The sequence below is a fragment of the Apteryx mantelli genome, chromosome Z (genome assembly GCF_036417845.1).
Source record: "Apteryx mantelli isolate bAptMan1 chromosome Z, bAptMan1.hap1, whole genome shotgun sequence".
Classification (NCBI taxonomy): Eukaryota; Metazoa; Chordata; class Aves; order Apterygiformes; family Apterygidae; genus Apteryx; species Apteryx mantelli.
This window is the reverse complement of record NC_090020.1, coordinates 75,247,823-75,274,766: the sequence shown is the minus strand read 5'-3', so window position 1 is coordinate 75,274,766 and position 26,944 is coordinate 75,247,823. Positions and strand designations below refer to the sequence as shown.

The 26,944-nt window shown below is 44.5% G+C and overlaps 1 protein-coding gene across 1 annotated transcript in view; it reads right to left on the bottom strand.

Annotated features, from left to right (window-relative positions):
- Positions 1–679: 679 nt before the first annotated feature.
- Positions 680–26,944, bottom strand: part of PDZD2 (PDZ domain containing 2) — a 148,013-nt gene continuing 121,748 nt past the window's right edge. Inside the window, exons 14-24 of the mRNA XM_067315910.1 lie at positions 25,731–25,812; positions 24,660–24,763; positions 23,852–24,011; positions 21,913–22,703; positions 20,554–20,698; positions 15,179–18,833; positions 14,314–14,431; positions 10,554–10,655; positions 8,481–8,751; positions 6,451–6,585; positions 680–4,855 (exon numbers count right to left, since the gene is read on the bottom strand). Coding sequence (XP_067172011.1) covers positions 4,689–4,855; positions 6,451–6,585; positions 8,481–8,751; positions 10,554–10,655; positions 14,314–14,431; positions 15,179–18,833; positions 20,554–20,698; positions 21,913–22,703; positions 23,852–24,011; positions 24,660–24,763; positions 25,731–25,812 — 5,730 coding nt within the window. The 3' untranslated portion in view covers positions 680–4,688. The remainder of the gene's footprint in view (positions 4,856–6,450; positions 6,586–8,480; positions 8,752–10,553; positions 10,656–14,313; positions 14,432–15,178; positions 18,834–20,553; positions 20,699–21,912; positions 22,704–23,851; positions 24,012–24,659; positions 24,764–25,730; positions 25,813–26,944) is intronic.

The window sequence follows — 26,944 nt, the reverse complement described above, 5'->3', positions numbered from 1 at the left end:
ACCAGTGAAGCCAGCTGTGTGCATCAGAAGGTGGATCACTTGACCCAAGCTTTCCCAGTTAGGAGGTTATGGCTTGCAGCTCCTGCTAGGAGCTCCACCACAGCTACTTCAGGTCCTCTCAGCTCCCTGGGGTCCCCATACAGAGAGCTGCCACGCAGCCCTGCCAGCACCCCCTGCTTACCATGGCTTGGAGTTTTTCCCTAGGGAAGGTTGAAGACAACAAGTATCAGGCTGGGGCTAGTCACAGATGCATAGTCCATGCAGACACAACCCCTTCTCCTTAAATCTGAGGAGCTGAGTGGGAAGCGCGGAGCATTTAATGTTGGCACACTCCAGCGGCTGCTGCTGAGTGAAAACTCTGCATTCACCTTTGCTATCTGCGTTTTCCTTGGGTGTGGAAATATCAAGCACACCTTCCAAGGTACCAGAGCAGGTCCTACACAACACCTTTTAAGACTTCTTAAATGCTTTAATCCTGTTTATGCTGAATGACAGCTCTAAGAGGGCAGTATGTACGCTTGTAGCTCAGACGCACATCTCAACAGCTTTAACAGTCTTTGACTGTGCTCTCCAGGACAGACTCGTCTCTGTGATTCCAGGTTACGCTTCCAGCTCAGAACAGGACAGACTTTGGCATAACAGAAATAAATATCTAGAGGAGTACTAAGGATACCATTTATTTTCAAAATCACTAAAAAACCCAAACAAAACAGTTTATGGAGATACAGATTTACATAACAGAGACAGCAAATTTGAAAATGTACAATCTATTTCATGTTATTGCACTCACTTTTTATAATATACAAGGCATTTTAAACAGTTTTCATTAGAAGAAGTTTTATTTATATAAATAAAAGTGTAAATATACAATATCATACAAGAAGTGTATCAGCCTAATACACAAAACCTACCTAGAGTGGGATCCCAATTCCTCACATGATCTAGTCTACTCCTCCTCAATATTTCCATGTGTACATTTACATACCCTAAACGCAGAAGCATGTAAACATTCCTCTCCAGGAATGGCTCCTTTCGCCTCTGACAAGAACAACTGCAGAATATTAACCAGGGTTATTTTTAAGTGAGAGTTACTAGGAAACATGAATCACTCAACATTTTCTTAATACTTAGTTGCCCTCAAAGGAATCTTTTTAGCAAGAAAATCATCCGATATGGCTCCCTCCCCACCTGATATTGCTTCCAGGTGCAAAACGCTGCAGGACATGCTATTGCCCAGTATCACACTAGAGCCTGCTCTCCTACCCAGGATGTGCATCCTCCTGAGCTGCTCCAGGCCGGGACGCAGCAGTTGTCAGCCCTGCCAGACCTAATCCATTTAGGAGGAAATTCAGCCTCATCTGGAATGCCTTCGGGACTGGTCTGGGATCAAGCATGTAATTACAAGCTTATTTCTTGTCTTCCTAGACAGAGCTGTGAGTCTCCAGAGAGTCACCATCCTCCTAGGGCTTGGCCAACTCTCCTGCACAGACAGAATCACCTCGGGGACCGACGTGCCATCAGCAAGGCTAAAAATGATCACAAACCTATCGAATACTGATGAACTAATGAAATGTGCCATTTCAGTGTTACCAGGCACTCAGAAAAGTAACAACATTTACTTTGCCAGATGTGTAATGGCAGGGTCACTACATCTGTTTGACCTGTCCCTCCCGTTCTTAATAAAGCAGAACCATCTCCTATAAATTCTGGGGCTTTTATAAGGAATGTCACCTCAACAGAAGCATCTGGAAATGCTACTGCAATGATATCAACACTGGTAGTATCACTAAGGATGTTTCCTGTTCCTTCACAAAAAATAATTATTTTCAGGGACAGAAACAATCAGGGCTAAAGTAATCTTATTCTTGCTGTAAAGTTAGCAGAGAAGTGTGTCATTCTATCCATATTAACTATTAGACTTTAAACATTAAATCTATCTTTTAAATTATAGTCACTACTGAATCACACACAAAAATTCCCCCCTCTCTTTGCTGTTACTGACCCAACACATATCTACGTGCATGTAAAAGAAAAGACTGAATAGTATTTGATTACTGAAAAATGAAAGCTTTCTAAATCACTCACAATGAACAGTACCTGCAAATAAGTGTCTGAAGTATTCACCACATTTCATTTTAAGACACCTCAAATTAAGTTTAATTTACAAAATGAAGATTTCACCTTTGAGTTCACGCTGGCTTAGGAGTGAGGGAGCAATATGCTCCCTGGGTTGGGACTTCATGAATTTTAAACCGTGGACCAAAAAGAAATGCCATTTCCTAAAACACAATTGTGATTTACCATATTGAAGTAGCAAAAAGTCAGTACTGCACTTGCACGTATTATACATATACAGGCAGGTAGTCACTACGCTGCATTAAACTCCACATGCATTTTATGTATCTATTATACACGCTGTCGGTTACAATCAGATTTCGGTCGTTCCTGAACAAGGCCTCGCAGTTTGTTTGTCATTGCCAAATGTCTTCTCCGTGTTTCCCAACCGACAAGCACAGCCAAGCTCTTTTTCCCAGCACAGGTCTGCAGGCGCAGCGCGGTCCCCCTGCGCGGGGCATGGCCCCCTCCCGACGCCTGCCCCGGGGTGACCAAAGGCGAGGGTCGGTCCCGACGGAGCGGCCCAGCTTTGGCACCACGAGGGACCCATCTCCACCGCCCCTTCACAGTGCTGAACCTGAAGAAGCTTCAATAGCAATTCTGCAGGGCAAGCAACCGTCGGACCGCGTCCAGCACTGCCTTTCCTGCAACCTAGAGCTACAGCTCGCCCCACATTCCTGTGCTAATGCGTGTCACCGAGAAAGAATTAAATCTATTGACTTATCAGCAACCGTGGCACAGCTTTCCTGCTCGCCTGCTCTCGGGTTGCCTCGCAGATCGGCGTTTGCTTCTGCACATAGCCGGCTGCAGCCTACCAAAGCTGAACCAAAGCGAGCGCTCCATTACTCTGCAAGCAACGGCGACAAGCTGTGATGAACAAACACCAACTGAACTCAAGCACGATCTCGGGGTAGGCTCAGGCGACCGGCCCAGACCTTTCTGTAGCAGCTACTCGGCCTCCTGGCTCCCCACGGAAGTCGGCAGCGCTGCAGGTCTGGAGCGGCTCCAGGCTGGGCGCCCTCGGCGCGGGGCTCCCGTCGGAGCTCGACAAGCAGCCTGAGGGCTCGGGAGCAAGTTGTCCTCAGCTGATAAGGCTGGTGGCCCGCTTCCTCCTGCACCTCTTCTATGCTGTTTAGCCACCCCAGATGTAGGGAGAGAAACAGCGCAGGCTAACCTCTCTCATCCACGCGCTCTGCTCCTGACACAGCCTGCTATAAATAACACTCCGCAGAAGCGCCTGCTATTGATACTGACCACGAGCAGCGGTGGGAAAACCCAAACTAAGCGCGGGTGGCACCGCAACCGCTACGGTTCTGCTGTATCTACCGTACGGCTTCTCCTCATGAGCCACGATCTAGAAAAACCCTTTCCAAATTCACCGTGCAGAACCCTCGGCACCAGCCCCGTCCTGCCGCCGCCGGGGTCATTAACACCTTCCACGCAGCACACACGTACTCACCCGCTTTCGCGCAAGCAAAAATAAACAGGGGACAGGAAAAGAAAAGAAGAATGATGGAAAGCCACCACAAATATGGCCAGTTCAGATTTAATCTGTTAAAATCCGCACCCTCAGACCACTGTTTTCCAGCTTGAGTGTTTGCAGTTAGGCAGCCGTAAACCTCTTGTCGTCAAATAAAACTGGCCCGGCTTTCGGACATAATTAGCAATCGCTGAAGTCTGTGGGATCAGCAAGTGCTCAGCACCTGCAATTATCTCAATTTTAAAAACATATCGATTTTAAAGGTGCCTGATGTTAGAAGCCCAAATTTTAAAATTCAGACCCCAATTTTTAATCGTTCCCATTTTAATCACAACTGCTCAATGTGTGCTTTTTCTTGGTGGACAATCACCTAATATTTGGACGTGATTTTCTTGCATACAGATTTCTACTGCATTAATGCCAAGTACTTCCGGATACAAATCGCCACTAAGAACAGATTCAGTTGTGATGGATGCTGAGTTAGTTCATCAGTTTTAAGGGGATTTTTCAGCTTTGCGATAAAACACTCAAGTTTTAGGCTTAAAAAGTTGTGCAAAATTATACTTCTCTTTTGTCACGCATTTTTAGCAAAACTGCACTTAGAAGAATAAAGTGAGATTGTTCCAGACATTCTCTTATTGTAAGAAATAAAGACCAGACCCTAAATATGTGCCCTGAAGTCAAATTATAGCTAAGTGATATATTACAGTCTAAATACCCATCCTTGTCAACAGGAGGGCAACCAACAAGTTATGCTCCCACCACTCTGCAGATACTAAAAATATCAGGGACAGGCACAGTGCTATTTATCTCAGTCAAAACACTTTAAACCAAGCCCGGGTAAATGTCTTGAAGTTCCATCAAAACTGCCACATAACACAAAAATCTCTGCAGCGTTCGGCTTCCGACATCCTCGATAACTAGGCGAGATGGGACGAGGCACATCGCAGCGTGCTCAGGGCTTCTCTGGGGCCGTTCGCACTCCTCTGGAGGGCGTTAAGACACTTCTGTGTGGCGTCAGAAATGTAAAGACGGCTTCAAGGTGGTTTTAAATGCTTTGTCTTAGCAGGTGTGATTAGATGCAGCGCTTCCATCATACTGAAGTTCTGTGTTTTCTGATCAGCAACCGAACAGGACCCTCCGGTACAGATTTAATAATGTTCCAGGCATCGTAATGCATGAGGCCAAGTAATGATTTGCCACTAACAGCGAGAATTTCATCTCCAGTTTCTATTTTTCCAGCTTGCTCTGCAGCACCACCTAGGAGCAAAAGGGGAACAAAGTCCAAATAAAAAAAAAAAATACAAGAAAACCCCAACCATGTTTTCCAGTATGAGGAAGAGCAAATAAATGATTCTTTGAACAGTGGCAATTTCAATACAAGTCACTTACGTTTAGCACTAGCAACTTAGTCCATGCTGCATCTCACAGAAAAGGTTACTTTAACCAAGATAGTGATAAATCCTTGTTCTCAGACAGTTCTGTTTCTGAAGGGAGATGTCTGAGAGCATAAAACATGACTGATACACATATATACATACACACACAAACATATATATGTGTGTGTGTGTATGTGTATATATATAACATATCCATGTTGCACACAACCTGCATAAACATGGAGGTTGTGTGCAACATGGATACCTTTTCCTCAAACAGGATTTTATTGCTGTAAGTGGGTAATAACACAGCGGACTGCAAAACCTGGCTAACAGGGAGGGACGAACCAAGTACGGGTAGCACACTTCAGACACGCACCCCTCCTAAAGAGAGGCACACCCTACGCTGCTGCTGAAGGCATGTTTCCCATAACGGTAATTTAGCTGACAGCATCAGCAATCACGGAGAGAGAGCGCGAAAGCGAGAGTGCAAAAGCGCGAGAAAGCGTGAAAGCGCGAGAGCAAGACCAAGTGCGAGAGCACGAGAGGAAAAGCGAAAGAGCGAGCGAAAGAGCGCACACGCGCGCGCGAGAGAGTGTGTAACTAAGGACATAAACTAATGACCTCAAAAATTAAACATGTCCTTCACCCTCAGAATCGCGTTTTAAAGAGGAGAAAACAAACACACACACACACACACACACATACACACACAAATTGACAAACAACGCAGAACTCAGTTCTACATATCAGTTTGGGTTTTCCTTCCCTGCAGGAGGAAATACGAAACTGAAATCTGATCCTGTGAATATGCTGAGCACCAACAGCTTCACCAAGAGTTTCAGCCTCCCTTAGAAGCGCTGTATTTTTCGCTAAACTGCATCCCCGACTGAACACAACTAAAATCACAGAATAGTTCTGGTGTTGCTTTCCTTTCTATACTCAGTCCATACATGTTCAACCACCTGCTGACCACACAGCAGCCAAGAGAGGCAATTTTTGAATATGCACGTCACATTTTCTTGGTGAGAGCTAACAGTTGTATCTAACAGGAAAATTAACAAAGACAGGAAAAAAATGGGAAAAAATAGTAATTGGGTAAAATGCAGGATGGTACTTTGAAACCATGTTCATTATCAGCATTATGCTTCTTACAGGACACGAGCTTCTCAACCTGGGACATATGATATTGCTGCTGAAATTTAGTATCTGCAACAGTGGACAATCCCAGGTAGGAACTGCATCATATCTCATAAATCAGATTTCTCCACAAATGTTTACTAGCAGACGCAGTCCCTAGCAAGTCCCAGGCGCATTTTTATAATGACCATTTTGGCTAATAAGTAATAAGAAATGGGGGAGACAACAAAATCCCCCTTCGCTCCAAAAAGCTTTGAGTCTAAGAATTAAAACATCTGTACAGTGCACAAGAGGAAAAGTGGGATAACACCTATTGCGTATGCATGTTTCTAGTACCTTTAAATATTCTTTTTACAAGCAAGGGCCTGTCTCCAGCAATTGAAGCTTTCCCACCATCAAGACTGAATCCCAAGCCAGCAGAGGTTTTCAATAATTCAACACAGATGACATCGTTCATATCCAGGTTTGGATCTGCAACAGAATACACACAGCATCTTGTTATTCAGTTAACAGTAACTTGCAAGTTGTGTTTTGTTGGGGTTTTTTTTTTGCTGCTGTGACAAAGCAATTCACAGTTTAGTTCATGTTCGAACTCGAGCATGTTGTCACTTGGTTTCTCCTAGAAGCGAACACACATTACTGCAGCTGTAAGGGGGAGACGATGCAAAATGTAATCATGCACAGAGACATTTAGATTTTACACGTTCATCAGAAACATGCCAAGGCATTTTTGTAGGCAACATTAAGGCTGAACTTACCAAAGACCATCAGCATCAACAAAAGGGTTTAAAAATTATAATAAGTGGAGAACATTTCATTTTCTTTGATTTGATACCGCCTGCTTATCCAATGAACCACATATTTTTAAATAGCAGTACTGAATCAGACATTATGTTAAACAAACACATTCCAGCCTCTTGGGTGGGAGTATGGGGGGGAAGGGTGTAATCACTGACTAGCATAAATAATTGTTCCTGGTGTCAAACCTATGGACATAACTATAATTACCAGTAGGTGCATGCTGCCTCTTCAGTACCAGTGTTAGATGTTTGTAGAATGCAATATTGCTATAGCTAATATAGATTATGATTTTACTCAGGAGAAAATAAATCCGTAATGCTGGGAAAAAAGGATCCTCTTTGTCCTGTATGAATGTAAAAATTACGCAGTTGTGTTATCACAAAGTATTGCTACCGTTATCTTAAACATCTGAAGACGAGCTTTGCCTGGCACAATGAAGACGCATCGGTAATAACACTCTTCTAACTTGTTTATGAGATAATGTTGCCCTCTAGTGCCTGCAGCCAACAGATATTTGGCACTTGCCAACTCACAGGGCACGTGCAAATTTAGGGTAGAAAGGGATTCTGCAGTAATTATATATATTAAACCCACGGGAACAATTAAAGAAACGCTGGTCTGTTCATTTACAGAGCACTCCGTATTTCTCTTTAGCTGCATTACAATGCTGTACTATCAAACCCAGGTAAAGCGTAAGATGATAAAAAAACCAACCAAACAAAAAAACCCATTAGAATAAAGACTAAAGCCAAGAGGTTTAAGATGGGTCGGTAGCAGCCTGCGGTAGAAAATCTCTGGGCTGCGAGCCGCAGCCACTGCCTGATCCCGCTCGGGGACACGGGAGCCAGGGCAGGATTGAACCCCACCACAGCAATCCTCCCAAGGCAGCACAGTACGCTCAGGCACCGACTGAAGGGTTACGTGTCTTAGTTCTCCAAAATATAGGAGATCCATTTATAACACCCTGAGCGCAGCCTTCGCACTGAAATGTTGTCTCGTGCCCAAACAGGAATTTAGTCATGATTTCACTGACACCCAGTTAAATCATTTATTCCTAGTTTCCTATGGGATGGCTGCCTTGGATTGGATTTAGCTCCACTTACTGTAACACCAAAATAACTTTTGCTATGTTTTTATTAGAAACAGTATAAAATCTGCTATTACAAAGAGCAAGTTCAGTCCCTACAAATAATAAATGGCAGGGCTTGGTTTTTCCTTTGAGCTTTTTCCCTCTTTTGATTGTTTGTTTTCTTGCACTGACTACTGTTATTACTTTAAAGGAGCTTATCCTAGACTTAAAGAATGTGGAAAGGCAATCACTAACTTCAGTAGAAATTGGATTAGGCCCTAAACGTCCTTCTAAGTTGCTGCTTATTTATGATAGTTTAAAAAAAAAAAATCTGGATTTGTGCTCCAAAGAGTACAAATAAAAGTTAAAGGTAATTTCATGTGCTCCCTTCAGTTGTGTAAGACACAGACACTTTTAATCTAAAACACATGGTCTTTTTTCCCTTAGTCTGCTCTGCAAGGGATTCCTTCCAACTGTTCTTGGACAAAGATCATACCTGCTCCTATTTCCATGGCAACATCCTTTCCAGACCCCACACATTTTCTGCCAGTAGCCGATATCTCAAGTCTGGAGAAATTGTTGGCTTTGTCTTTTCCCTTCTGGATGACAACGACCGCGTACTTGTGCAGCCTCGCCTGATGGAGCGCGTTCAGGACATCCCCGTGGACCGAGCTCGCCAGCGACTTGCCGTTGATCGACAGAACGAGATCTCCTCGATGAATAGTCCCTTCCTGGGATGCCACTCCCTTCGAAAACACCCTGTGGACCTACAAGAAAGATTTTAACTTAGGGGTGCTTCAACCTCATGCCCACGCACAGCGCAGAGCGCCCGCTACCAAAATTTGCGGTCCGTGCCTACTGTCCACGTAAAACACAGCATCCGCTCCAGCAAGCGGCCCCAAACGTCAAGGTCTAAGTGACCAGACAAGAACTGCAGTCAGAGATGGGGAAAAGCAGAGGATAAAGATGATATTATTGCACGGTCACTTCTAAGCCAAAGGCAACCAAGGACAGCTAGGGAAGGTACCATCACAAACCACTCACATGATTTCAGCAAATTCTGTAAAGGTCTTCTGTTAACATACTTCCCGTAACACATACGTTAGCGTGACATTCATGCTACAGAAGACTCGCCAAGGACGACGCTGCACTGCATGACACCCCCTCCCCAAATTCCCATTGACTGTGACGTGCACATGATGTTTTCAGGCGCAGACATCTAAGCTGTGCACAACATCAGTGCACAGAAAGGCTCTGACGTATTGAAGCTATACAGGTATTTAATCGTTCATCACAGTTTGGCTGGTAAAATAGCACATGCATAGATGCAAAAGACTGATTTAGTGACTTGAAATAGATCTTTTCTAGGGGAGAAAAAAAAAAAAAGCCCTAGGCAGAGGGATTAAACCTCGAGTAAACTCCATCGGGTGCAGATGAGATTTATATGGGTGCCAATTACATAAAGCAACTGACCAAAAAGGGCAAGTCCTGGTATTTAAAGACTTGTCTATCAGGCACTGTGCAGTTTTAGCAGCCAGAACATGGTTTCAGCCACCTGTTCACACAGTCCCAGGCCCACTGGACAAAGGTTCGAGGCAGCAAATTGGTGCACACGATTCAGTACGGCATTTTCTCTAGCTATTTCACCACCAGCAGGGAGTCAGAGGTCTTTTGGTTCCTGCTCCCTCTCACTCCAGGGATGTGCTGGGGTGGAGCCCGGTCCCTATACTGGGACCATATTCTAAATCAGTGGCTGCTTAATGTTAAATACAGGAACATGCTTAAGAGCAAAAACCAGAACATTCCTGTAATGGCTCCTGCAGCCCCCAAAGACTGAGGACATCGCCTTTTCCTAATCTCAGCACTTAATGGATATGTGTATTTCTTTCTGAGTAGAATCTAAAAGCATATCCAATGTAAAGATACTGTCATATGGGACACTGATTGTCTTGCATTTCTCTGTCTCATCGATCCCTTTCTGGATAGTATTTCAATTGCCTGATATCACTTTTTACTCCCCAAATCACTTCATGGCAGACATAATGTCCTTGGTGCAGAAAACTGTATAAGGCTTTTTTGAACTCATTTACTGAACTCCAACAGTTTTTGATAACAGCAATAAAAATTTGTGAAGTGAAATCCAGAGTGTTTGCTGAGATCTGAAACAGTCACTCTCAGGATTTGCAAAAACCTTCCAAAACTTTGCTGCACAGAATTCACTTTCAAGGGCTGGAAATTAAACTCTCTCCCAAAAGGCTGCATGCACTGCAGCTGTATGCAAAATGTTATTTACATCCTTGGAACTCAGACCCAGCCGAACCCATCCAGTAACAGACAAGTTACATTTTTAAAACTTGAAAACATAACTGGCATCCATCTCCAATAATAAAAATTACCCAGACACTCTCTCTTTGATTTCAGTAGCAGATGGTATGCAGCCGCCTCTGAGAGACACTGTTTTATGACTGCGAATGACTTGCAGTGAGTCTTGATAAATGAGCACTTGATCTAATCACCAGCATGCTTTAAAGTGAGCTTTGCAAAAAAATGACTTGCAGCCATCACTTACTGTGACTGATTTCTGTTCCAGATCTATTCCTCCAGCAACACTAAATCCCAGGCCAGCTCCTTCTTCTTTACGCAGGACTACAAAGTAAGCATCTTCTTTGCTCTATCAGAAAAATGGGGGTGGAAGGGAGGGGGAAGGAAGGAAGAACAAAAGCAAAGATCAAGACCAAGTTCCCATAGACGATGAATTCCCAGTACTCTCAAGCTATGGCAAGTGAAAAAGACAACTCATAGATTTAAAACTCTGAGATGTTAAATACATTTCTGTTCACGTTACAAACAAAAGCAGCAGCAGTATGGGAGAACTCAGATGGCAGCAGCGATTTCTTCGAGGGCTAGAAAGCAAAGTCAAAATTAGGACAGGTACTATACCTGGGGCAACTTCACTTACAAAGGCTTTAATAAACCTTCCATTGCTGGACATTTTGCAATCAAGATCAAGTATTTTCTCTCATCCCTCCCCAAAACACATGCCATAGATCAGAGCACCTGAGGCAGTAATTCAGGGGAGTGAGGTCTATGCTATGGGGGGCCAAACGGGCTTGTCACAGGGCTCCCCCAGCCCCACAGGTTGGAAAGCAGCAGAAAGCCCTGATCTTCCCTCATCCTCCCTGGGCCCAAGACAGCCTCCTTGCTCCGTCGAAAGCAATGCTTTGTTTGTTGCTCCATGATGATCTCCTTACTGATCTCCTTACACCAAAGGGTCCCAACCCCACGAGCCATCCCCGAGCTTGTCACAGTTCTCATTTCTTTGTGCAATTTGCTTCAGAGACACTGTACATCCCTGCTGTCACCTTTCAAATCCAAGCGCTGTACTGTGCAGGGAATTACTGACACTTTTGTTATCCCCTTTCTCTTCTGCCCTTGAAGAGCAGTTATAAAGACGATGGCATCAACCTCTTCCCAGCAGTGCCAGATAGTCTTACAAGGGGTGATGACTATGAATTGCAGCTTGGGAGGGTTAGACAGGACAGCAGGAAGAACTTTTTCACTTGGGGGATGAAACCAATGAGCCTGTTAGCAATGTGAACCCCTTGGGACTACAGTCCACCCTTGTGGAAACGGGAGCATCCAGCGTAGGAAACAGACTGGCACTGGCGCGCACCAGGGCTGAACTTGGCTCCGGATCAAAACAAAGGTGCGAAGCTGACTTCTTTGAAGTGATGGGCTGCTGCCAAAATACTGAATTTGCTATGAGAGAAAAGCAGTCCTGTCCAGCAAGTCTGGTGCCATCTTCTGAATAGTTATTAGGACAAAACCAGACATTGTTACAGATGCTACATTTTGCAGACTAAGTGGGACTACAAGCAGTCATCTGGTGGAGCAAAGGGATAGCAACTGAATGTGTGGCAGAGCATCAGAAGCTGGGAGCAGAAAGCAGGTCTCAGCTTTACCCTGGGATCCCATCCAACATCAATCATTTCCAGAAACTGCCAACACTAAAATTAATGACACATCACTAGGAATGAACCTTTTAATCTATTTATCATTAAACGACATATTTAGTTCACTAAACTTGACATCTTTAACTCAGGGCTTGCCTTTCCGTTTCATTTCAAAAGGCACAGAGAACCACAGATTACTATTATTGCTCAGTATTACAGTCAAATTCTTGGCCTCACTGGGCATGCTTTTGCCAAGCAGTGACCCCAGAGGATTTTCCTGTTTTCAAGGCATCCCCGCATAGCACAAAGCCAATGTCAGAAATCTGTGCCACCCTGCTCCAAACCACTGATGCATCAGTGCTTGGGGAAAGAAGAGCAGTCAGGGCTGAACACCTTAGACCGCAGTCATTTGTAGCTATCAAGACCCTTCCTACCTGTACTGAAGCGAGAACAGCACTGGTCCCCTCCAACCATGTGTGCTAAGCGTGACAGTCATCTTAGCATCTTTGACTGGTAGCTACTAAGGAAGCCCTTTTTGTTGAAGAATGTCACATTCTTCGCAACAGTTTCACCCTGTTGGTATCAGGACATAATTTGCTTACAGTGGAAAACAATTAGAGGCCTCTAGTCTTCAAGGGCTATATGAGGACCATGTATCCTGGGCCAGTCACCAACACAATCTGAACACTGGCTTCCTACTCCTAATGACAAGCATTTCCCAACTTCCCAGCTGTCAAATTCTGTCCTCACCAACCACGTGTAATATGGGTCACAGACGCCTGTCTAGGGATGCTTATTGCTTTAATCAGTCACACCGTGGAAGTACAAGGCCTACAGTGATCCCAACCATCTGCTGGGCTTTGGGAGGAATCAGTACACGTAACTGCATAACATCTCTATCCAAGGTACTTGCCTAGAGCTACAGAAGAAATGAGCAACACAACAGGAAAGTACTCAAATCTCTTGCATCTCTGCTTTGTCTGTTAGCCAAAGATCATAAATCACAGAGGTCTAATCAATAAAATGTATTTTTTTATATTACTAGCACTTATTGAATGCTAGCAATAAATTCAGCACTGTTCAGATCAAAAGATGATGACAAACTCTTCCCAGGGGAAGCTCTCAATCCGAATCAGGCACAGATGTCCATCTCATTTTTCAGCAATTGCATAATTCTGAAGAACTGTCCTATTGTAGACTTAAATCCAGCATGTGACTAGCATGAAGTTTTCCAGCATATGTGCCATACTGGGCTTAAATGTGGATATGAGAAACTATGCAGACAAGAAGTGCATTCCAAAAAGCATTCAGTTTTATAAATATTCAAGTTCTTAGGTTTTAGAAACTGGCATGAATAAATAATCTCTCCAAGATCCCACGCAAAATACTTTAAAGAACACTTAATTACTTTCGGTGAGGAACAGAACCCAATCCTAAAATTTTTGGTAAAATTACCAAACCCACCTGGCTCACCAAGCTCTTGGGACTTGCAAGCTTTAGCTAGGCTGTCCCTGGAAGGAGGTAAAGCTGAGTAGTTTGGGGAGGTCCTGCTCCCCTCAGCCCATTTTATATTCGAAACTGCAACCTTTGTGAGTAAGACTCAGGAACGCTCCCAGTGTGGCTCAACCAGCAGTTATGCAGACCAGATGGCAGTTTCCCCTCCAGTGCCGTCATTATTGTATTAACTTCAGTTTGGATTTAAAAAGAACGTGGAAACATCCCAAACACACAAACACACGCAGGGCAGAGGGGGAAAAGAGCAATAGTTTCACTTGGGAGGCCTTCTTTAAACATCTAAATAACGAAGCAGGTTGCCTTGAGGCAGTAATTGCTTCCTACAGGACAGAGCAAAGAGGGCACAGGGGTCTGTTACAAACACTCCAGTAGCCACGCTTCCTGGTGTTGCCAGCCACCAGTTCAGCATTAAAGATGATTAATTCAGTTCCTGTGACCTTACTGCTAGTGAAAGGCGAGCACTTACAAGCCAGAGAGGAGCAGAACTTCCCCTGCTCGCAAGGAAAGTGGGTCTGACCCAGATGGTTGGTGGAAAGTTAAGATCTGACGTGCAGTTACTGGCCAACCCAAGAGTTTCTCAGCTGTAATAATGACTGAAATGGAGACATACTTCTCCATTTAAAATCCGTCTGTTTATCATGGCTCATAAAAACTTTTGCACTGGGCAAACAATAAGCTTTTTTATACAAAAGCCATTCATATATATCATGGGTTTATAGCAGCCATTGTAGAAACAGCAGAAGAAAAACTACCTCTCAGGGGAACATTGGAGGAGTTCTGAAATTGTCTTGAGGAGATTTTATCTGTCATAGAAAAAGTAAAATTATTGCCCATAATTTAGTTTTATCTTCTGGTTATTACCTTTACTCTTGCTTTGACTTCTTGGAGCATCGTGGCAGCATCACATTTTGGTATTAGCGATGACAAAACAGACTGTAATTTTTGCTGGTCCAGGCTTGAGACTAGCAGCTGATCCAAGCTAAAACAAATATAAAAAATACAAAAGACAGCTTTACATTTCTCAACCGTGTAGAGATATGTTTCAAGTATACAGTATAATTTGCATTAAAACAAGTGATGGAGTGCCAGGTCATTAGCAAGCATAAATCTTGAAAACAGGTAACAAATGGTATATATTGGGGTAGGAGAATGGGAAGAAAAAAAAGAAAGACAATTCAGAAGTAATCCTGAAAACCAGTGCCTGTTCTGTTCCCCCACCTCCTTTCCCAATGATTTTAGCAAGAGACACTAACAACAACAAAGCGACAGCTACTTTTGAGAACTGTTTCTGGCAGGACAACAAACTCATCTGTCATCACAGGCTGCACTGACAGCAAATGCTGGTCAATCTCCCCATTTGAGGTGGGCAGGAGACAGTAATTGCTACTGTTACATAACCAAAAACCAGACTACAAACACTAAGAAGGGACACAGAAAAAGAGCTTGACCCTGCCGGCATAACGTATTTCATCCCATATTGAAGCGCAGCCACCACCAGACAACAGCACAGCAGCTTTGAAAGACAAAGACCACAAAAAACGACATCCAAGTTTTTAGTTAAATATGAACTTGGGCCAAAGCCTTTCCACTGAAATGTGCTTTGGAGCAAGTCCTAAGCAACTGGAAAGTTTTGCCTCAGAAGAGCCTTGCAGGGATGAAGAAGAAACACTTCAGAAGGAGATCTCTTTTGCTAATGGAAATAATAATAGGAAAGTCTTAAACTAACCTGACTGACCAGCTTTTTTCTGAACGTTTCCCATCCGGAGAGCTGTCACACGTGGTGTCATCCTCTGACGCTGACCCCGGCGTTCCCGAGCCGCTGTTCCAAGGACTGCTCCCTTTCGAGCTCACTCTAGTCCCGCTTGTGAGGTTGGAGAGGGCAGAAGATGCGCTCAGGTTGGCATCGCTCTCCGTGGGCAAACCGAGTGATCTCCTGGGCGTGATTTCCAGTTCTGTTTTGAAATAGCCAGCCTGCGGGTCCCCGGAAAAGCCCTCACTGCACAGCTTGTCCAGGTCAGGCATGCTGAGGGCTCTCAGCTCCCGAAGCTTGGAGCGGGACAGCAGCTGCCGGCCGTGACCCCGGCTCCGTGGGACCTGCGACACCGAGGGTGGTAAGGCGGCCAGGTCTCCCAAAGCACTTTCCTTCCCCGATTTACCTTCCCCTTTGCTGCCCTCGGTTGAATTCCTTGCTGTGTGCGACAAGTCTATGCTCGTGGATGACTTCATCAGCTGCGGCAATGCCGGAGCATTGTCCTGGCTCGGACTGCTGCCGTAGGAGCTTAAGCTTCGTCTCAGCGCCCGTGACACCTCGGTTGGGCTGGTTGCGGCTATGGCACCTATCCCGCTGCACGATCTTCTGCCAAGAGGTGTTTTAGAGGCTGAGTGAATATCTATAGCTTTAACAACAGGCCTATCAAAATTTGCCAGATTTTCAAAGGATTTGATTCTCTGTTTCACAGAGAAGGATGAGGTAGGTTCATGTGGCCAATTCAGTTCATAATAATAGTAATTTCTCCTGAAATTTCTTAGCTTATCAGTGGCGGGATAGCTAATGTCACTGGCTAAGGGGGAGTCCCCATGCACCTTTGGGATGCTTTTGGAAGCATACGCCTGCTCCTTCCCACTCTGGCCATTCAGAAGACTGAGATGGACCACCTTTAACATTCCCATCTCCAAATGGGGGGATTTCTCATCTGCACCATGGCTCTGAGGGCCTTGCAAAGCATGAGCTGAAATGTCTGCAGCATTACAATCCTCTCTCAAGTGACCTGATAACTGGGTTGGCATTGAATAAGTCCTCATCACGGGTTTCGACAAACCATAGAGATTTCTATCTCCAGTGACATCCACTTTAGAAAAATACTGCGTGGCCTTCATCTCCTCAGTCAATTGAGGCACTTCTGTGTTCACCTCTTCTGTTTTCTCCATCAATGGCAGCTGCAGAAATGGTGCTGGTGAGGAAGAAGCAGAGGAGGAAGAAGAGGAAGACGAGGAGGAAGAGGACAGCCTCACCTCAATGAAAGTGCGTTGAATCTCCTGTCCTTCCGGCTGCTCCTGCTGAACTGGGAGAGACCTCAATGAAGGGGAGTTTCTAGCAGATGTTCCTAAGTTCTGCAGATCTAATTGCTTAAGGTCATCTTCATTATTGACGCTCTTGATCGAGTTCAGGCCTGTTCCAGGGTTCTCAGTTCTCCCTCTCACATATTCAACTTTTGGTAACCCCTTAGGGGATGAAGCAGCTTTGGGCTGACTGTCCGTGGCTCTGAAATCATCCATCTTAGGGCCCTTACCCTGACACACCTCAGGCTGCGTGGAAGCTTGCTTTTCTTTTTGCTTTCCACATCCCTGCTGCTGATCCATTAGCTCCCCATAGCCACCACATTTCATTTCACTGCTCTTTACCGGGCTGCTGGTGCCATTCGAGAAAGGCAGAAGTGATTCTTCAGAAATGACCAAAGATGGTTTACCTTCTAGCTCTGACCTCAGAGTCCTTGAGACTGTTGAAACATTCTTGCCAGGATCTGTGTTTGTAGGTAAGTTACGGCATGATGGTGCTTTCTTCCCCAGGAGCTTGGGGGACAGCTGTGGAGAAACAGAAGGCCTTTTCTGATCAGCCCCATTGACTTTGGTAGGATTAATCCCAGAAGAGTCTGAATTTGCCTTTGTTTTGCTTTTGATAGAGAACCCCTTGAGCTTTGGTCCTGCTTTGGCCTTCTGATTATTTAAAAGGGTTTCCATTATATTTTTTTGTGCTGTTTGTGCCTTAGACTCCTGACAGGATTTTTTCTGTGAGGATGGGCTGTGCGGTACTGCAGCTCCTTTGCAGTGATTTGTGCCTGAGCTTTGGACTTTTGCATTTGAACTCCTTCCTGAAGTCACAGAGTTAATTTTCTCATTTTTCCCTGGCAAGTCATGGGTTATATTAGCCTTTGGATCTTTAGGTCTAGTGGGAAAAGGAGACCTGAGTGATATTGCTCTTTGTGACGACACGTTCCCATGATTGCTGTCTGTTTTAGACAAGTTGGAAAAACTGTTGGTTTCTTTCTTTGCTAAGCAATAACTAATGGTGTGATTACAGTCATCAACCACTGTTTCACTTTCGAATTTGGATCCCTGTTCATCATAATATCCCTCTTTCTCCAGCAAGTTGCTCTCCAAACCATTGACATTTCCAGCAGAGCAACAGTTTATCTTTTTGCAATGCAGAGACCCTTCCTCTTCAAGGGATTCACAGCATTTCATATGTCCACCACCGCTCCCCAAGCCCATCTGTTCTTCTGCACTTAAGGCACAATTGTTATGCAAAGAGTAAACTTCAGGGATACCTACTGAATTTTTTAGGGTGTCTTTATCTGGCAGGAAAACTGAGGAAGGAGAACAGAAGGATGCAGAGGAGACATCTAAACGCTGTGAGGAACATGGGGTGGGACCACTCTGATCTTCCAATTCTAGTTTGTTAATGCTCTTCTCCAGCAACCCACACATCGTGCAGTCCTCAGTCTGCAAAACTTCGCTGCTGTAAGGGTCTGGGGGGGAAAGAGGGGATAAGCTTGTTGCAGATGGCAGATACTCCTCCTGAGCAGGCTTTTGCAGCTCATTATTGATGCAACAAATCTCGATTTGCTCCTCATCCGACTCTGTTACAGTACAGCCCGCAGGAGCATTAGCAGCAGCACAGGGCAGGAGCAACACGTCACTAGCGGTATCAAAGGTTTCCGTGACAGACTCTGCATCTGAGTGAGAATCCTCTGCAGCCCCGTACATAGACTTTGGAAATGGGTCACTTCTCTTACCTTCCAGAGAGTTTGCTGCAGGCAACTCATCCTCACTTAAACTGCTAAAATTCCTAGAATAATTATTTAAAGAGTTTTTATTCACAGTAAAAAGTTTGCCTGTGTTAATGGAGTCCAACGCAGACAACCCCAAAACCCCTTGTGCGTTAGCGGCACAATTCATAGTTTTTTCCAGCAGCTCCCCCTTCGCCAGCCGTGGCTCAGAGCTGGGACAGCCTTCGTCAGTCCCACAGCAGCACATCGTGGTGTACTCGTCTCGGAGGGGGCTTTCTGCTCGCGATGGGGTCCGCGAACCTCTGCCCTCTGGGGCACTCATCTGGCCGAGCAAGTCATCGATATCGGTGACGGGGATCGCAGCACTGTCCTCGGCGCGGTTGCTTTGCACGGTGCCTGTTTGCACATCTTTGCTCTTGGCATGAGGTGGCAGTGTTGGACTCTCCGCTGCACAGCCTGGACCATCATTCTGCAAACCGCTTCCTTCTTCCTTCCCACAGCTCTTTTCTTCAGTCACAAGGAGGTTGCTGAGATTGGTCTGATTTTGACCATCTAGCCCTGGAGTCAGGATAAGGTTTGTAAATCTGCTGACAGCTGCATCAAGATTAAAAAAAAAAAAAAGGATATAAAATCCTATCAGATATGGAAAGTGATATACAAAACACGAGGTTTTATTACAAAACAGACACCCACATATTCAGCCTAGATGTTTTCCTTTTGCCCTGCACTCCTCCTCTTCTGTAATGATGTTTACAACAACTCCAATTAATCATAACCCCGTGTATTTGAGTGGCACACAGGAGGGAACAATCTATTTTGGGTAGGTAGTCACGATCTGTTTAATTCTCATCTTTGAAATTTAAACAGCCAAGCAGCCAGCTACCAAAGTATCAGTATGCAGTAAAGTCAGGCTGAGCAGTAACATTTCTCATTACTTTTTTGATCGAAGATGCCTTCAGTAGATTGCACAGAGGATTCAAAGCCCTGGCAGAGCAACCAAAGGTGAACAGATAACAAAGTGATGAGCTGTGCATAAATACCTTGACTCCGATCCTCTGGGCACTTCTGCAGGTGTTTAATGTGACACACATGGGTGATGTAATACCCGTGTAAGGGCTGTGCGTTAAGCATAAGGGCTTTACAGGATTTCAGGCACAGAGCTTTCCTCACTTCCAGTACATGTTAACCCACTCCTGGGCTACCTACCGACCTCCCTGTCACTGCTGCACTCAAACGCATTCCCACTCACCCATTTTTCCAGCTCTTTGGTTTCCACAAGTTCACCCCAAACATCTGTTTGCACCTTTCTACATGGGTTCTGGGACATTCAACCTGGTTAGGACCTGAAGTACTGCCTTGCTTCAGCAGTCTGAATCACACATTGAGGAGACCCTCGTCTCCACCAGCGAGGCAGGGCAAAGGGAAGGGGAGAGCAGGAGAGGTGCCCGACAAAGCAGTGCCAACCTGCACCTACCCCAGTGCTAGAAGTCTGCAAAAGCCAGAGTAATCTAAGGAAATGGGAACAGGCTCTGCCCTGCCAGGAATTCCTTAAAGAACAACTGGAATTGAAGCATCTGGAAGCAATTTTGGCTCCCAGGTATTAATAGGTACACAAAGAAGATCATAATTTGGAAGGAAGCAAAATATTATGTCCTTTCTGAATTTGAAAAGCGTGCTTTCTTTTTCAAACACTCATTTCCACACCACGTAATTTGTACAGCCTGCAGATACGAATAATATTGCTGTAGCAGCATAGATCAACCTCAGTGAGGAACAAAACAGACACCAACGTCCCAATTTAAACTAGATTTTATATATATATATATATATATATATGAAACGTGCAAACATTTTGATAAGATTCCAGTTCTTATCTTGGATTTTCTGCTTCTCCTTTTTGCACATTAGACAATTTTGACTCATGAAAGGAAAAGAAAAAGAAGGATTTTATCATCCTATTGTGTGTTCACAAAAACACAACTTAAGCTTCAGCTTTTAAAGGAGACAGATGTGATTATAAAGAGTCAAAATATTTACCGAACAAGCACAGCAATAAAATTGGCTGTCAGTGCATCACTGCTGCTGAGTTAACTCCAGGTCTGCATGAGATGACTCAGACCTCTGCACACGCTGACAGGAGGGATGTACTATAAATGGGAGCTTTGAGCACTTCACACAGGATTAGGTTTCCATCCCTCACCATGGTGCTAGAGGGGACCCTGAAGCCTGGTTCAGCAATGAAGCACTCGGCCTGACTCACCAACACAGACACTGGTACTCAAAATAAATGGTATGAAAGCAAACTTCCTCTCACCTGGTGCTGCTTTCTGGATCTCCAGGGTTACAGCTGTGGGAAGACACTGCATGAGCAAGCAGATTTCCTCATAAGTCATCTTATTGACGGGGATACTGTTGATAGTGGTAATCTCATCTCCCACAGCCATCTTGCCCATTGACCCCTGATGCGATGACAAATACAAGGAAATTATAAGTACACCTCAGAAGCATTCCCACAGGAACAAAGACTGTAGGGAAGTAATTAATGGCGTAGGAGTGACATCCCCTATTTCACATCACTGCAGAGCACAGGTACCACTACCGTCAGTTTGCCAACACATAAATAAAGAGCAGACTGTGCTTTGACAGGAGAGAAATTCATGATCAATCTCAAACTGAAAGGTCAAAAGAGCTGCTGGGTTTCCAGAGAGACCGACGCGAGGATGGAGGACATAGCTCCCTTCATTTAAAGGAGTTTGGCTGAATCAGACATAGTTTCTTCAGGACTCCTTGTAGGAGCACTGTCTACCATTTTTGCATTTTGCATATGAAACATATCCCTGATTGCTATCTCCTGTTGGACCAATGGGACTCTGCTAAATGACTATAAAGTGGACAGGGACTGAGCTCTTGAGGTACAAAGCTAAATGTATTTCTCAGCACCACAGAGTAAATCAGAGGAAGGGCAGGAATAGCACCCACCACCCCAACTCTCACAGCCCAATTCAAACTGCTACAACATATCCCCTCTTTACCCCTCTAACTGGGCTAAAAACGCTGCATCCAGCTTTGTGCACCAGAATATCCTGCATCTGCACAGCTGGGCCAAGCTCAGCAATCCCGCATGCAGCATGAAGCAAGTATCCATGCTGCAACGCGTACATGTGAGAGGGGCAGAAGAGCAATGCCTTCCCGGCACCCCCACCACACCTGGCAAACCCAGCCAGCCTCCGGGCCTCCTGGCATCAGATTTGCAGAATACAGGAATACATGCAGACAAAATAATGGAGCAGGATTTAAAGCACGCACATTCCAGGTTGCAACACAGCTCATCTCTTAATGAGCATTTTTGCCACTTTTTTTTTTCTTGTTTCTAGTAAAAAGATAGAATATAAAAGAACAGTACCCCCCCAAAACTAACTGTTAATGTGAATGAATCTATACTAGTATATTTGCCTCTTGACTTTCTCAGTTTTGAATCAGCAAGTGTGCACTTCTGAATTGAAAACTCTTCCTTCAGCAGCAGTTTTAGAATGACTGGGGGTGAGACGCTGTGCCCAGCGGAGACAAATGTCTCCCTTGCACTTAGTCTCAGCAGATCACTTGCTTAACAATAACAATCCCTGCAAAGCAAAAGCAAAGCAAACCAAGGGAAATCAAGCAGTTAAAAAGTTACCCTTTCAGCAGTTCCACCCGGCCGCAGCCCTGTGACGACCACCTTTAAGGGCATGGCCTGGATTTCCAAATCCAGGCCGAAAGACTCGTGCTCATTGCGAACCAGAGTGACTATTTCACCCTGGCCCTGCCCGGCGCTGTCGGGCGCCTCAGTCTTTTTGCTGTGGGGGAGCATCCTTGCAACGGGCTTGCTGTAAGAGCCATGCTCCTCCGTCTTCTGCCTCTGAAGGCTTCGGCACTCTGTGCTCATCATGCTTTTCACTCTGGTGACAGCTCGGTGCTCCAGTTTTGGAGATCTCTTAGATTCCAGTTGTGCTTCCCGGAGCTCCTTCAAACTCAGGCTGCCGAGACGAACTTCAGGCACACTTGAGTAATCAAACGCTATGATCGGGAAAAAAGGAGAGTCTACTTGCTCCACTGCACTATCTGCAGACTCCACAGAGCGGCTGAAGTGGGGGGAAGATGTCTCCGTGCCAACACATCTAGGCGATTCGCCTTCCTGGCTCTCGTCATCGATTTCTACGGACGAGGTTGTAATGACGAGGCCAGCATCATCCTGGCTCTTGGCCCTCTGGCTTCTTTGCAAGTGGGAGCTTTCATCGTCATCGCTAATGTCACCATCGTAGAAAACGACCCTTCGCTGCCGATGGAAGGGGCTGCGGGAAGACTTGGGGCTGTCACTGAGGATGCCGGGCCGGACAGACTCCCCGTGCTTGTTGTGAACGCCAGATGACCTCCCGCTGCTTGGAGAAGCCAGACCGTTTGCTTTTGCCACTCCTGCTTCTCTAGCAGCTAGAAAAAAAAGCATTATATCTTAATCGTATTTATTTGTGATTTTTAATACCATGCATCCCACTGCAGCAGAGGACATGTGGCTTTGTTTGCAGAAGAAGCCTAACTTCCCCTCGCAAAGCAAAAAGCAGGATCTTCATGTCCTCCCTCTAAGTTATAACTACAGTACACAGCAAGAGAGATGACAGATGGCTCCACAATTTATGGGTGCTTCCTGAAATCAGTTCATGGCACATCTGGTTTTGTTTTCAGCCCATTTCTAAATTATGACTATGACCCAAAGAAGAAAGGGATGCACATACACATGTGTATTTTACTTTAAACAACTGAATTTCTTTCAAGTCTTGTTTAAATCTATGCGCAGGACTGCCTGAATCAATTTACAGTGAGTGAGAAATGCTCTCACGAACAAAAACACAAGCACACAACAATCAGTTTCAAATTAAAGACTAATTAGTCTAAGAACCCTTTTCACAGCCTTCTTAGAAAGGACTGCAGATTATTTTGTAGAAAGCTTTTTAAATAAAAATGCTTTTCAGCGTTAAATAATGAATCTGCAGAGAAAAATAAGTGGTAGACAAAGACATTACTTGAGAAGCACAGGAAAGGGAGAACAAATGTAATACCCTTTGAATCTGAAATCAGGTGCATGTCAGTAAGGAAAATATAAGATTCTTTCAGCCAATTACTATGGGGAGAAAGATACATATGCAAAACATCTGATGTCAAATTGAACATTTGATTGTTTTTACACCGCTACATGTGGTATTGCAAAGTTGTATATTTGAGGCTGCTAAGAACACTTTCATTTAAATGTAATCAATCAGATGATCATCAGCAATTTGAAAAAGATTATAATGTTGTCAATCTAGTTTCAGCCAGAGCAACCAAAAAAAAAGTCATTCTCATGTAATCAGAGCAGCAATTTGGACAAACTACCATGGAAACAGGCATTTATGCGCACTGTTGTAAACCCCATCCATTTTCCAAAACTTCGTATGAGCAGCGCTGGTTTGCACCGTGCTGGCAGACATTGTCCTACCAACAAAGGAATCACCGGGTCTCTTCGGTAAAGCAAACCAGAGCTCAGTGACCACCCCCACATCAGACAAACGGCCAGACAGACTTCCATCGCTTTCTCAGGTTACCGGGAGGGAGAGAGCTGTCATCCAACAAACTGTTCCTGCTCTTCTGACGGAGCTGCTCCTCATCGCAGGAGCCGGCTACAGCGTCGGAGAACGACAGCTGGCTCGGGCCATCATGCGAGAAGTACTGGGAAAGTTCTGCCTCCGAACTGACGGATCCCTGCTGAAAACAAGCGCGGCCGGTGACTGGTGGTCATTTCTGCATAACGCCCCTATCTGCCCACAAGCACTAACAACCCCGCTCACATCACCCTTGTCAATGAAGTAAGTTTAACAACAATTTTAAAAACAGAGGAACTGACGGTGCGCTGAGGGCCAAATGGTCAAACACAAATTGCTGAAATGCAGCACATCAATCCATTTTTAGCTAATATAATAACTTTTTTTTTTTTTTGTCAAATCCCCCTAGAAGCAAGGGATGAAACCATTCACTTCCATAATTCTCTTTGCATACCTTCTTCACTGAGAGAAGGGAAGGATTTGTACTTCCGGACACAGCTCATACGGTTTCTTTGGCTTTCCCAGGAAAAACGGAGACTTTCCCCCTACAATGGCTATGTATAGAGACCAAGCGCTCAACCTGCCTACAGGGTTTGGTCTCTTCTGCCATCTTTGGTTTCTTCTTCCATCTTCTGCCATCTCATCTCTTCTGCCCTACCGTCATGCTTCAAACATGTGGCTTAAGAAACAAACCCCTTTATGAGGCACGTGTGACAGGGAAGGAGCACAGAGGTTTGGTTTGAACAATTTAATCCTTGGGTAAGAGCTGAATTTGAAGCAGAGCTGTTTTTATTGCATTTATGTCTTTTACCCGGCTTGCTGGCTCCAGGAAGCGTTTCATAGTCCAACTGAGGGGAGATGAGGTCTCTCCTTGTTTGGCTTTCACACTGGGCGAGGGGCTTTTTTGTACAGCTCCTGTTAAGCACAGTTCAGTTAGATGCCAAAAGTTATAGTAGCAGCCCATGTATCCAAACAAGCTCCTCATTCACCATCTGAGCTGGGGGCTGCACTTATTCCCACTTATTATCTGAATTGCTTAAATAAAGTGAGACTTACTTAACATTTCACAAGCTTGCCCTCAGATCAAGCAAAACATTATCACAGAAACCCATTACACCAGCCAGGCACAGGACAGAGCTATGAAGAGGAGACAAACAGAAGAGTCTCCCTCACCTGCTGGAGCACACTGCTGATGAGGTGCAACTGCAGAAGACAAATTAGTGGCCAAGGGCAAGGTCTACTGCAAAAAGGTCCTAGCTGTCACTGATATACAAAGGATAATTACAAATGCCTTAAAAATCTTAAAATCACCTCACAGGTCATTCTGCCATTACCAAGAGTTTGCTTTGATCTGTAAGATTTCAGGAAATGCTACAGCTGAGGTTCAAAACCATCAGGCATATACCAGAGCACAGCATTTTGATGTGATCTCTAAGATTAAGATGGAGTTAAAACACATAGTCCAGTATGTGATACCTGCACTCCTTCAAATGGCTACACTAATACTTTTTTTTTTTTTTTTGTCATCTATAAGGATAAATATGATGGATGGAGTTGACTCCTCCCACCCTTTCCCTATCGGGACATTCTCCTTCCAAGAAATCCCAAAGAGAAGATGAAGCAACTTCCTCTTGGCACCCCACCTTTCAGATTATGGCAGCCTGCCTAGACAAATCCAAAGCAAATAACAAGACCTACAGAGTGGATTCATGTGAAACAGGATTTTTTTGCTGAAAGTTTTGCAGTGGGCAGAGCAATCGCAACCGCCAAACTGTTCAGTTTGAGGGCCCTCAAAATATTGATGGTGAGGAATCCACAAGCATATCCTTAACCCTTCACACACCTGGAAAAGAACAAATATTAGGAGAGAACATGCTGTTACCTGTACCATGAGAGGAGCTGGTATCCTTGCTCTCTCGATGAGTAGTGCGTGCTATTGCTTCATCCATCTCCTGCTCAGAAACCTAAGGTTTAGTAGAAGACAAGAGATCAGTATTGGATAGAAGAAGTGAAGATGAGAGTCTGACCACTTATCACTACAAATACACGATTCATTTCAGATATGCTCCTGTATTAAAGCCTCAGCAAAGAGGAGCTAGCTGAGCGCTCCTAAGTTCTGGCCTCTGACTCAGATCCCCTCCACGCCATTCCTCTGCAGAAACCGGGAAGTAGAAACCAGCCGACTTCATGAAGACGACGTCCAAGTGCCACATTAAGTAAACAAATAAAACTGCACCAGGCTTAAAGTAATCAAATGAAGCCATTACGGCACAGTTTTAACTCAATTAAACACTGTACATTGATTTATTGAGAAATATTACTTTAAAATAGACAAAGGCTGCTTTGTACAAGCCTACGTCAGCAACAGAAGACATTCAGCACTTAAAGAACCTACCGGAAGAAAGCCAGACTTCCTGAGATATTAGCTGCCTTTTTAATTTTCATTTCTCCTCATCTTCTTAAGAAAACTAAATCAGTAATCGGTACTTAATGTTTTCTCCGACTTAAGAATAATACTGGACTACAATACTTGAAGTATGCTAATTATGTCCTGAATTACTGCAGTGCACTTAATTCTTATTACTAGAAAACTCCATGTAATTTTAGAACAGAAACAGCTAGTCTGCAGGAGTATGTATTTAAAAACAGAAAGCAAGGTAATTCTGTCTAAAGTGATTTCTTTACATTAATTAAAATTTAGCATAAAGAGAGATGAGAAACTTGAATCTTTCTGAACCATGAAAATTTGAAAGATTCCTAAGCAAACTCAGCAATTTCAGCATAGTTTAAATGCCACATTCACTCAGAATAACAAGAAGAAAGAAAATTTTGTGGTATTTCTCTTGGAAGCACATGAAAATACCTAATTGAATATATTCAGCACCAAAACGTACCGTGGACCTTTTGTGTCATGAAATGAGAGATTAAGTATAAAGATGTCTAAAACAACATGAACCTCTGTAGAAATATCTCTCTGCTTTCCGCCTGTGGCATGACCTTACAGGAAACTCAAAGTCTCCTGGCTCCCGGGGCACAGAGTCCTCCAAGGACGTGGATCATGCATATTCGTGCAGCGTATGCTCCAGGACCTTTGCA